The sequence below is a fragment of the Larus michahellis genome, chromosome 7 (assembly GCF_964199755.1).
Source record: "Larus michahellis chromosome 7, bLarMic1.1, whole genome shotgun sequence".
Classification (NCBI taxonomy): domain Eukaryota; kingdom Metazoa; phylum Chordata; class Aves; order Charadriiformes; family Laridae; genus Larus; species Larus michahellis.
Window position 1 is genome coordinate 39779812 of NC_133902.1, and position 12882 is coordinate 39792693.

General features: G+C 38.1%; 1 protein-coding gene across 3 annotated transcripts in view; it reads left to right on the top strand.

Moving 5' to 3' along the window:
* The window catches only part of TTC21B (tetratricopeptide repeat domain 21B), a 42322-nt gene that overhangs the window by 26423 nt on the left and 3017 nt on the right, over positions 1 to 12882 (top strand). For 2 of the 3 annotated variants that reach the window (XM_074593589.1, XM_074593590.1), the window contains exons 21-27: positions 2381 to 2491; positions 6323 to 6404; positions 6947 to 7097; positions 7518 to 7679; positions 8063 to 8258; positions 10063 to 10287; positions 11926 to 12046. In XM_074593589.1, coding sequence (XP_074449690.1) covers positions 2381 to 2491; positions 6323 to 6404; positions 6947 to 7097; positions 7518 to 7679; positions 8063 to 8258; positions 10063 to 10287; positions 11926 to 12046 — 1048 coding nt within the window. The remainder of the gene's footprint in view (positions 1 to 2380; positions 2492 to 6322; positions 6405 to 6946; positions 7098 to 7517; positions 7680 to 8062; positions 8259 to 10062; positions 10288 to 11925; positions 12047 to 12882) is intronic. The other variant, XM_074593591.1, reaches the window with a different exon arrangement.

The window sequence follows — 12882 nt, forward strand, 5'->3', positions numbered from 1 at the left end:
ATTAAGTGTCAACTTCAGTGGATTTTTTAAATTAAAAATAAATAAATATAATTTTTGTCAAATTTCCAGTTTTCTAGCGTGTGTTGTATATTTAGGTGTATGTGAGGACTTCTTATTTTGCTGTTTCTTATTGCACAGATACAGATTCACCAGCTTCTAAAATATATCACTTGGTTTTAATACTTGAACTCATGTTATGGTTTCGAGAATCTAGGTCCTTCCTAAATCTACAAATTCAGCATCTTTGAGACAGGCTTTCCTCAAGGCATCTTGTAAGAACGATGAAGAAGAAGAAAAATTGGGAGAGGAACAAAAACATTCTTAAAATATTCAAAGGAGGGTGACTTCCTTATTCTACTATTAAGAGCGAGGAGACTGCCTATCATAGTCCAAGTACACCTATGGCTTTTGTGGTATGCCATCCCAGTAATTCAGTATCAAAGCCTTAATCTTTTTTTTTTCTTTCACACCAGTATTGAAACACCAGCATGGCATTTCCCTTCAATTCTTGCTAAAATCCTACTATTGAGAGATTCCCCATTGTTACAAGATATGCTGTGCACTGACATTTAGACTGAATATCTGTTAGATGCACTTACTGGAGATTTTTCCTTTAATCCTACTTTACTAGTAACACAGAATACAATGACATCTTAGAAAAATCTAAGACTGAATTTCTGATTAAGAACTTCTTCCCTGCTTAGAGTACTGAAAGCAAAATACTTTTGGTTACCCGCAGCAAGAATAAATGAGCCATCCCACTCTATTTCTATAGTTTCAATGGACTAGAACTTGTTTTCTTCCCTTCGTTTTTAAAAACATTGCTAGTACAAGGTTGGAATTGAATTCTTTTAGATTACAAAATATAAATTTGAGCTGTTAAACACCCGCCTATTTCTTGATGTTTTCAGAGTTTACTTTCCTTAAAATTATATATGGAAGTATTGGAAAATCCTTTGAAGCTATCTGTACCTTGTTTCTTCAAAACAGAATCTCTTGTATTCCAGCCAAAGTAACCCAAACAAGATTTGAAATGTTGCATCAAACAATGTATTCAGCTGAATGTGAAGAGGTGGTAATCCATGTCATAAGGGTTTTGGGTTGGGTTGTCTCGTTTTACATAGTTAAATCTGGTAGGTAATATTCTGCCTCATTTCTCTGATCAGATAAGAGGCAATACAGTTTCCAGATGCAGATGTGAAGTGGCTCACAGGCTGCGTCAAGCATATCATTTCACAGTGTTTTGGGTTGAAGCCAAAAATTCGGAGACTGCTTCCAGTCACTAGAATCTAGCATAGAAGTCCAGTGTAACTGACATTCCTCTCTGACTTGCCTAAGACAGGAAGTGTTCCTTGACTAGCAGACTGCTTTTCAGTCTTCCACTGTGTTATGCACATAAGAACAGTGTCTTGAAGAAAGCTTTCATAGTTAAAATTCTTACTTGCTTGCTATTTCCTTATCATTTCAGTGCTTACCCACCTGCCTTTCTGTTTCAGAATTATATAGTGTATGTTTGTGTAGGTAAATAACAGGAAGTAGGAAGAAAGCAGTTAAACATTATGCAGGTAGCCTTCATATACTGAACAGGATGTTTGAAAAACTATTTTGATTCAGAAGTGCCTTTCACAAGTGTAACCAGAGAGAGGATTGTGATGCATTTATAAATGCCTCCTTTTTGAAAACAAAATCAAAACACCATTGAAAACTAGGCAGCAGTGGCATTGCTTGCTGTTTGTCTACTGCTAATTTTACTTTGTGATTGGTTTAACTCCTGTTTGCTTCAATGGGAGCTGATTACATCTGTGGTAGCTCTTGTGTTTATAAACTTTTCTGTGGCATTTTATTCAGAATAGTCTATGATGGGACTTCGTTCTTAAGGATGCATGCTTATGTACATTTCAGTTTGTTAATATCTATTCTGTGATTGCTTCTCAGAAGTGGATCCATGCACAGTCTTAATGGGGTAGATTTGGAGAAGCAAATAAGAAAACTGTTTCTGATGGAATTTGCTTATACCCCAAAACTAATGGGTGAATGTTAATGAGGTATTTGCTTCTGTCAGTGAATTTAACACAACCCACTCTAACATTTTTTTCCCAATAAAATTAGTCATACCAAAATACTGTAGTATTTAGAGCAATACTATTTCAGCAGCTCTATTTTCAGAATATCCCTCTGAAGATGAAAAGTTTTATCTGTTTTAAAGGTAAGGGAATGGAAATGAGTGATATTACTTGACCAAGAGCCCAGAGGAAACAACAGGGAAAACGCTCTCTTTAGAAGAGAAATACATTTTCCCTGAAACTATGAAATTTCAGGTTAATACTCACAGAACCTTCTTAATCTTTGAATTACATATAGTTAAAAATTTAATCTACAGGCAATGTTGGAACTTGCACGTTTATATCTTGCACAAGATGATACTGATGCCTGTCAACATCAGTGTTCCTTACTATTGAAGAATGACCAAGATAATGAAGCGGCAGCAATGGTATGTGCTATTATACTAATCCCATATCAGAAGTTTTTTGAAGTGTCTGCAATGTGATGGATCCATAAAACACTACTTCTTAAGAAAGCCTACAGCTTCTGATTTCAAAAAACATGTAAAAAAACCCAACATTGCAACAAAATTATTTTCTTTCTATGCTGGATGATGATTCAATATGAAGTTTCTAGCAGTCATAGCCTTCGTTCTATCTCAATGCAAAAATGTGTCTTTACTGGTAGAGAAAAAAGTAGTAGCTACAAGATTGACTAAAGCATGGCTTAAAACATGTTCTATTAACAATTGCCTAATGGTCAGGGAAGAAGTTATTTTTCCAGCTGGGATAGAGCTGACTTTCTTACTAGCAGCTGATAATAGTGCTCTGCTTTGGATTTGGGATGAAAATAGTGTTGGTAAAACACTGATGGTTTTGGTTGTTGCTAAGAAGTCGAGACCTTTTTCTGCTCCTCATACCGCCCCACCAACAAGAAGCTGGGTGTGCACAAAAAGTTGGAAGGAGACATAACCAGGACAGCTGACTTCAACTGGCCAAAGGAGTAGTTCCTGCCGTGTGACATCATGCTCAGTATATAGAGCTGGGGGAGGAAGGGAAGGCGATATTCATAGTTATGACATTTGTCTTCTCAAGTAACCGTTAAGTGCGATGGAGCCCTGTTGTCCTGGAGATGGCTGAATACCTGTGTGCCAATGGGAAGCAGGGAATTAATTCCTTGTTTTGCCTTGCTTGCATGCACAGCTTTTGCTCTACCTATTAAACTGTCTTTATCTCAACTTCGGAGTTCTTTCTCACTTTTACTCTTCTGATTCTCTCCCCCAGCCCAACAGGGGGGAGTGACCAAGCAGCTGAGTGATCCTAGGTGCTGGCTGGGGTTAAACCATGACACCAGCACAGTAATATGTCCAAGTGGTGACCAATGAGGAGCCGTGTTCCTCAGGGGTCAGTAGTTGGACCAGTGCTGTTTAACATCTTTGTCAGCAATGTGGAGAATAGGATTGAGTGCACCCTTAGCAAGTTTCCCAATGACACCAGGCCCTGTGGAGCAGTCGACATACTGGAGGGAAGGAATGCCATCCAGAGGGACCCAGAGAGGCTTGAGAGGTGGGTCCCTCCTAACCCCATCAAGTTCAGCAAGGCCAAGTGTAAGGTTCTGCATTTGGATCAAGTCAATCCCAAGCAGAAATGCAAGCTGGGCAGAGAATGGATTGAGAGCAGCTCTGAGGAGAAGGACCTGGGGGTGTTGGTGGATGAGCTGGCAACATCTGCTCACAGTCCAGGCAGCCAACCCTATCCTGGGCTGTATCAAAAGAAGTGTGGCCAGCAGGGCCAGGGAGATGATTCTTCCCCTCTGTCTGCTCTGGTGAGACCCCACCTACAGTACTGTGTCCAACTCTGGGGCCCCCAAAATAAGAAGGACATGGACTTGTTGGAGCAAGTCCAGAGGAGGGCCGTGAAGATGATCAGAGGGCTGGAGCACCACTCCTATGAAGACAGGCTGAGAGAGTTGGGGTTGTTCAGCCTGGAGAAGAGAAGGCTTCGGGGAGATCTTATAGCAGCTTTCCAGTACCTAAAAGGGGCCTACAGGAGAGATGGGGAGTGACTCTTTATCAGGGAGTGTAGTGACAGGACAAGGGGTAACTGTTTTAAACTAAAAGAGGATATATTTTAGATTAGGCATTAGGAAGGAATTCTTTACTGTGAGAGTGGTGAGATACTGGAACAGGTTGCCCAGAGAGGTGGTAGATGGCCTATCCCTGGAAGTGTTCAAGGCCAGGTTGGATGGTGCTTTGAGCACCCTAGTCTAGTGGGAGGTGTCCCTGCCCATGGCAGGGGGTTGGAACTAGATGATCTTTAATCATAGAATCATTTTGCTTGGAAGAGACTTTAAGATCATCAAGTCTAACCGTTAACCTAGCACTGCCAAGTTGCAACTAAACCATTTCTCTCAGCACTACATCTACATGTTCTTTTAAATGCTTCCAGGGATCGCAACTCAACCACTTCCCTGGGCACCCTGTTCCAATGCTTGACAACCCTTTCAGTGAAGAAGTTTTTTCCCTCTGTCCAGTCTAAACCTCCCCTGGTGCAACTTGAGGCCGCTTCCTCTTGTTCTGTTACTTGGGAGAAAAGACTCACAAGGTAGTTGTAGAGACTTATAAGGTCTCCTCTCAGCCTCCTTTTCTTCAGACTAAACAGTCCCAGTTCCCTCAGCCGCTCCTCCTAAGACTTGTGCTCTAGACCCTTCACCAGCTTCGTTGCCCTTCTTTGGACACTCCAGCACCTCAGTGTCTTTCTTGTAGTCAGGGGCCCAAAACTGAACACAGTGTTCAATGTGTGGCCTCACTAAGTGCCAAGTACAAGGGGACAATCACTTCCCTAGTCCTGCTGGCTGTCGATCAATGACCCTGGGTCCTTCTCTGCTGGGCAGCTTTCCAGCCACGCTTCCTTAAGCCTGTAGTGCTGCATGGGGTTTTTGTGACTCAGGCGCAGGACCTGGCACTTGGCCTTGTTGAACCTCATACCCTTGGCCTCAGCCTATTAATCCAGCCTGTCCAGGTCCCTCCGTAGAGCCTTCCTACCCGCAAGCAGATGAACACTCTCACCCAACTTGATGTCGTCTGCAAACTCACTGAGGGTGCACTCAATTCCCTCGTCCAGATCATTGATAAAGATATGAAACAGAACTGGCCCCAATACTGAGCCTTGGGGAACACCACTTGTGACTGGCTGCCAACTGGATTTAACTCCATTCACCACAACTCTTTGGGCCTGGACATCCAGCCAGTTTTTCACTCAGGAAAGCGTACGCTCATCCAAGCCATAAGCAGCCAGTTTCTCCAGGAGAATGCTTTGGGAAACAGTGTCAAAAGCTTTACTGAAGTGTAGACAACATCCGTAGCCTTTCCCTCATCCACTCAGGGGGTCACCTTGTCATAGGAGATTAGATTAGCAAAGCATGACCTGCCCTTCATAAACTCAATCGACTTTAAGGTCCCTTACAACCCAAACCATGCTATGATTCTATGAGTATTAAAGCAAGCATCTAAAACAAAAAACTTCCAGAAGAAAAGAACTATGTACTTAAGGTGGTTTTACATCCTTATGTAATCATAGTAGGTCATATTCCTACTTAACCATTTTTAATCATAGCTGCAGATACAGGATTTGTATACTTCTTGGCTTAAAAGACAGCTCAATAGGCTGAGGAACTTTTGCTTTAACACATTAGGAGCAAAATGATTTTGAGATGGGAATAATTTATTTTCTCACAGCAGTCTAACATCTGGAATTTATTCTAGTATGGTGCAAAGACAGGAGTAATAGCACTCTTAATATATATTATTAAATCTACTTTTTCTTAGCTGCCTCTCAGTAGAAAGAAACTGAAATGAAATAGCTTGTTTTACTTCCACTGCTGAAGTGGGCTATCATCTTTCTTTTTTCCCGAACTTTAAACTGTGCTTTTCCATGTGCTTAATCTGCATTTGTGGGAAATAAAATTAGGACTCAAACTATGCAAGTAAAAATGAACATATTTGAAAGGTGCATCAAAGTGTTTTATTCTCTTTTAATTTATACCTTAAGTGCAAAATGGAGGTGTGAGCCTATACCTCCTCATTATTATCCTTTGTGTCTGTATATAGTGTTTATTTTCCAGAGCGTAATGGAAAACCCAAATCGGTTTACTTCTTGTGCAGTTCCTACAGCACTTTAAAGCTATAGTTTCATCTCCCCACTTCGCAGAAATAGAATTCATTATAAACGACAATTTGTAATACTTTGTTTTGTTTTCTCTAAATTGGTTTATGTTGTAGATGATGGCTGATATCATGTTCCGGAAGCAAGATTATGAACAAGCTGTATTTCATTTCCAGCAGCTCCTAGAACGCAAGCCAGGCGAGTATTTAGCAGCAATGTAACATGCATTGTTTACCTCAAGCCAAATAGACCCAGGGTGTTATTCAATTGTAACTATAAAGCACTTTTTCTTGTGTTTAAGATACGAGTGCATGAACATAAAGCTAGCATTTTATTTTAAGATTAATAAAGGAAACTTCTCTTGGACGGGAGTAAGTTTCTGTTAGCATTTTGCAAATTGTGACCAGAAAGAAAGCTACTAAAATCTATTAAAGTAGTACTATAATGAATATAAAGCTTTCTAGTCAACTTTGTGAAAGAAATGATGAGAATACAGCAAGTTTTTTTTTTTGAGTGCTTTTGAAAGTGAAGTACAATTGCCTTTATACAGGTTTTTATAGAAGTATTGCAAGTATCACTTGATTTCTTCATTCTTGTGTCTGTGGTTACTATGTAATATGACTTATGTATTACATCATATCTCATTTTTGTATGTTTTTTCACAAGGTAGGCTCTATTTTTTAAGCTATTCCTATAGCAAATAACTGGAATTACAATGTCCTAATTATTTGTGTATTTAGATAACTATGCAACCCTCTCACGATTAATTGATCTGTTAAGAAGAGCTGGGAAACTAGAAGAAGTCCCAAGATTTCTTTTAATGGCTGAAAAACATTCTTCCAGAACAAAGCTTGAACCAGGATTTCACTACTGCAAAGGACTGTATCTTTGGTACTTGCAATTTTAATTAAGAAAAGGTTTATTTGATATGTAGTGCATATTTAAATTAACTTTCTTGTCATCCATTATTATTCAGTGCTACATGTAGTGTGATAAGTAATATAGCAACACTTTCCTAATTACTTAAGGTGCTAGGATTTTAGGAAACGACTCCTTTTCCCCCCTGAAATACTTTCCAATTAGCTTCTCTTTAAAATGAAGCTATTTTATGTCTCATATACATCTTTTGTATTTCCTACTTTCTAAAAGGGATGTTCCTTGCAATAGTATGCATGCTGGTCAAACCTTGCATTATCAGTATGTGCAAGTGTGTCATCTGTTTTTAAATTCTCAGGGTTCTTGAGATTTGGGTGGGATTTGGGGCAGTGAACTTTACTTGCCCAGCTTTAAATATTATAATTATTTGTCTAGGTATACAGGTGAACCAAATGATGCACTCCGGCATTTTAATAAAGCTCGAAAGGACAGTGACTGGGGACAGAATGCGGTCTACAACATGATTGAAATTTGCTTGAACCCAGATAATGAAACTGTGGGTGGTGAAGTCTTTGAAAATCTGGATGCTGATATAGGGTAAGTGAATGAAATAAATACTGCTTGGGTTCTTCTGTCATCCCCTTCCTCTGCCACCCCTTAATAATGTGTCTTGATTTAAATTGCTAAAACTTTGAGCTTATCTAATGAATATTGTGAGACACCATCCTAGACCGTGTTAAGTCAGTCTCAAGCAGAAAATATAGATTTTATCTGGAATCCTGGTCACTTGCAGTGTTAAAAACAGCTTGTTATGTTGGAGCTGCTGTTGTTACAGAGGAGAATCAATGTAGAATGCCTACATAACAGAGCTATCTTGTACGCAATGTCATGCCTTTAGCATGGAGTCAGTATTAACTTGTAATTAATTTGGTGTATGATAAAAAAATTAACTTTTACAAATACTTTCTTTCTGATAACAGTAATTCAACAGAGAAGCAGGAGTCTGTGCAGTTGGCTGTAAGAACAGCAGAAAATCTTCTGAAGGAACTCAAGCCTCAGACCATTCAGGGTCACATTCAACTTCGAATTATGGAAAATTATTGTCTCATGGCAACCAAACAAAAATCAAGTGTTGAACGAGCACTGAATACTTTCACTGAAATAGTGGTGGTTGAGGTTAGTAACCTGTCTTATTTCATCAGCCTTCTCTTTCACACTTACTATGTTTTTTTAACTGGTCTCGCAGTTTACATTCAGGAATAGTGGCACGTGTTAGTGGTATTTGTTCTAAGCAATTTTTTTTCCTGCTAAATAATATTTTATATAAAATTTGAAAAAAAATACATGCTGAAATAACAACATCTTTTGGAAGTTTTCAATTGGATTGCAAATTTATAACTCAACTAAATGCTAATATTGCCAGTTACTGAAATGTGAATAGGCTTTTTGGTTTGAGTTGCTGGGTTTGCTCTTTAATTCCCAGTCTTGCCACAGCGTGTCTGATGTAAGTCCATACAGTACCTTCATTCTGTAAGCAAAAACAATTAAATATAAGCTGCCTTCCTGTAGTTCATGGCAATTTGACAGAATTTAGACTCCAGGGCAAGACTATCCATCGGCTTAAAATTCATCCCTATGATGGAAATCTTTGTTATTTTATAGCTACTTGTAGTAGCTATAGTATTAGTATAGCTAGTAATCCTAAACTTTTAGGATTAGTAACAGATATTCTTGTTACCGATACCTTTCAACAGATCTTATTTAAGCACATGTAGACACATTTAGTTCATCGGAATGCCGAGAAATACATAAGTTACTACTACCTATTAACTGTGTACTAAACTGCTGCTTGGCTGAGCTGAGTATACTGATGCCTATCTTGCATGTAAGGCAGTTCTGAGAATTACAAACAAGGTATCTCTCTGCCTCCAGTACTGACTTCAGAGTTCTGCTCAGGATTGATCTGATGTCCTTTGAATATATAATGTTTTCACATGGTGACAGTTCTAGCAGGAAGAATGTTCCAGTCTATCTAGTCTTCCCTCCAGGGCTGCATAAAATATGCAGGTTAAATCTCTTCAGACTTCAGAGGTTATTGTTCCATGCTAAGTGTGAGACTACTGAGAGAGAGGGGGAATGAGCTAGTCGTTACATGGAAGAGGGGCTTTTGATGGGGTCATTTTTTTTCAACCCATTACGGAAAGCCTATTTACTGCACAACCCTACAAAGACGTGTAAGAGGCAGAATACCAATAGTGAGCCAGGAACACTGGGAGGGAGAAAGAAGCTTTTAAGTTAGCTGCTGATAGAACTACTCTCTGCATTTAGAAAGCGGTTTTGTGATGTAAGCCCCATTCTCATCTATACCCCGTGCAAATAAAGGCAGGATTTTAAAAATCACGCTTGCTCCTGCACTTGAGGCTCTTGCATAAAATGGTGGCTTTTAAGAATCCTCTTTGTTATATGTATCTTTCGGATACAGGCAGTTTAGACTTATATTTTTAGGAGCTGTACACCTAGTTGTAGGAATTGGTGTCCCTGTTATTGACATTTGACAGGCACTCCTAAAAGTAGAAAATAAAAATACCACTTGTAATGTAACTTCAAGTGAGTTCAGTTTCCCTCTGAAGTGTTTACTTGTGTTTCAAAAGGATAGCTCTTAATGGTATCAGCAAGTTTCTCGTTGAGATGAAATCCCTGTGGATGCTTTCAACGTTTCCTGAGCCTGAATAATATTGTTTTATGCCCAAACTTATATTCAGCCTCTTAATTATTTAACATGGAGTTTATCATAATTAGTTTTACAGAAATCCACTAGATGGAAATCATGTTCGTAAGATTGGATGTTCTATCTTTATTTCCTGAGATTTAGCTTTTAGTTTAGCTTTCAGATACCTGGTGAAAGTCTTCTGTAAAAAAAAAAAAATGCTAAAAGCAAAATAAAAAAGCACCAAGTAGTCACTATGCTTTTTTACTGCAGAAGGATCATATACCAGCACTTTTGGGAATGGCCACAGCCTACATGATCTTGAAACAGACTCCACGAGCCAGAAGCCAGTTAAAACGGATTTCAAAAATGAGCTGGAATCCCATTGATGCAGAGGAATTTGAAAAGAGTTGGCTTCTGCTTGCAGATATATATATTCAGTCTGCAAAATATGATATGGCAGGTGAATTACTAAAACGATGCCTTCGTCATAACAGGGTAAGTGAATGTCCATTAAAAGTAATCTTAGTAACCTTTTATTTTAATTCATCTAAATGTTTAGTTTTTCTCTGAAAGATGATTTTGAAATTGAATTCTTTTTCCAGTTGCCTAGTATGTTGCTTATTAAGGAGAAATAGAATAAAACAATCAAGGAAACCAGCAACTTTACAGTGGAGCACAGTAAACAAATCTGTGAATGCTGCTTAGTTATTTTTATTCATATTCTGTAATAACTTGTGCAAGTTTTAGCTGTGGTGACACTAGAAGCTTAAGGTTTTCATGCAATGTCAGACATGCATTTTACTGCTTCTCACAAACCTGATGAAGAAAGATGTAGCCATAGAAATTTTGGAGACTTGCTCCATTTATGAAGAGTTGTTATCTTATCTCTTAAAATACGTTTATAAACATTTATGGTCATAAGCCCGCTACCATACAGGATTTTCTTTTTTTTTTTATGCTAGCATTAGTCCTCTGCTTTGAAGATACTGTCTTGTAGATTGTCTGGGGACAAGCTCTAATGTTTTTACCTCGGGGTTTCTGAGCAAGCGAACTGCCCAATGCTCTGCTTTGGAGCTATAGGAACAAGCACGGATCTTAGTTCTTGTGCTTATTTTTCATTTTGTCCCGTTTTGCTGATAACGTTTTTCCATCTATACACTTCACTTTCTTTCACATGGGGCACATCCAGTAGGCTAGTCTTCCATAGATACTATGCTGCAGGTTCAGGATACTGTTTATAGTGCACATACTTGTTTTAGAAAAGCACCTGTTGCTGTATATTTCTTTTTCTGAATTCATCAGTATAAAAGGTAAGGTTCATTATTCAGTCACATTTCTGCAGCCTCCTTGAGAGGTTGACTTATTTGAACTTGTACTCTTTTTGTTTTTAAATATTAAAATTAAGAGGCAGCTACAATAGTTCTTGATATAATGGTATCATGTACTTCTGCAGAGATACCTCTTAAAATAGGATGTACTCAATTTCATTTTTACAGCAAATTAGTTTGAATTTAGTTAAGAAAAAATTGTATATAAAGGTCAGTTGCACACTTGTCCAGATGTCCAAGGAAAGTTGCAAAATCCATACCACTGGAGAATAAACATGAGTCATCTCTCATTTCATACAAAATTAAATATTTAGTGGTTGGTGTTCTCTTCAGGATATTTATGTCTGTCTTTAGCTTTAAGTGTAAAATGATAATGTAAAACAGTTTCCAAAAATAAGGCTGTGAAAATACCTTTTTAAGAAAAGGGGAAACAAACAATATTTGTGGAATATAGAACGCTTTCTGGCTGGACTTGAAATGTGGCTGCTGTAGGGTTATTATTAACTGAGAGAGGTATCGAGAAGGTTCCTGGAGGCTCTAAACATTTTTGAAGGAGTAGTTGCAGTGTCCCCTGTGATGAACTCTGTACTTGACTTGGAGTAACATAGGAAGTTGCTGTGCTCCATAGAACTTATTTGTATTACAGACATTTTAAATCAAGACTATCTTGTCATCAAAGTTAGTACAAGTATCACGTAAGCTCTCCAGTTGTACAGATTTGAAGTAGTTAAGCAATTAAGCTGTCAGTACTATTGTATATAAGCTTACCTAAATAAAATTTTGAATTAATATTTGTATTTTGCAGTCGTGCTGCAAGGCTTATGAATACATGGGATACATAATGGAAAAAGAACAAGCATATAAGGATGCAGCAATAAATTACGAGATGGCCTGGAAATATGGAAACCAAACGAATCCAACAATAGGCACGTATATGTAACCTGTACAGATGATTTCAGGCCCTACAGTAGGAATGAAACAGCTACCCTTTATTGGAAAGACTGCTTTTAATTTTCCATAGATATAGAGTATCGCTGGTTTTCCTCACATAAAAACCGCAGATGTTTACAGGTGTACTTCACAGTCACTTGGAAAGCCCCCATGGCAAGAGAGAGCAGCTTTATGATACTTCAGAAGTTTCTGCTTACTGTTTTAGTACAAGGTTTGGTCTGAAACAATTTTAGTTGCTCTTTGTGAGCAACTTTCTCTGTAAGTACAGTATTAATTTTTATTAATGTATTTATAGTAATGTAGTAGACTACTGTCTATAGTAGAGAACCTTTTATAATACCCAGTATATATCTGATGGTGGCAGATCATTGATTTAATTATTTCATTTTGAAAATCAGAAGAACTATCTATTTATATGGATAAGGTTTTATATACATAAGGATTTTAAAAATAAATTATTTAAATGCCTTTAAATATATCTGGTTTAAAAATAATGGTTGACTGAAAACTTTGGGTAGTGCTCAAGTTCCAGTTTGGATTGTTGATTGAAGTCTACACTAAAATGTCACATTTTTAGACTACTGTGGGGAACCCTTTACAAAAGAGATACACGTAATAAAATGCCCTTTCTTACTCAACACCTAGGGTCTGGCTCTAGGTCCCAAAGCTGGTGGTTTACACAAACTCTGTTCCCAGTTTTGGCCTATGCTTATGGGCCCTCAAAAATACATACTTCTTGTGGTCTTGAATCTGTGGTCTTTTTATGTGCCCTAGGTTTTTTTAGTGTTAGGATGAGATAGCCTTTGGCGTC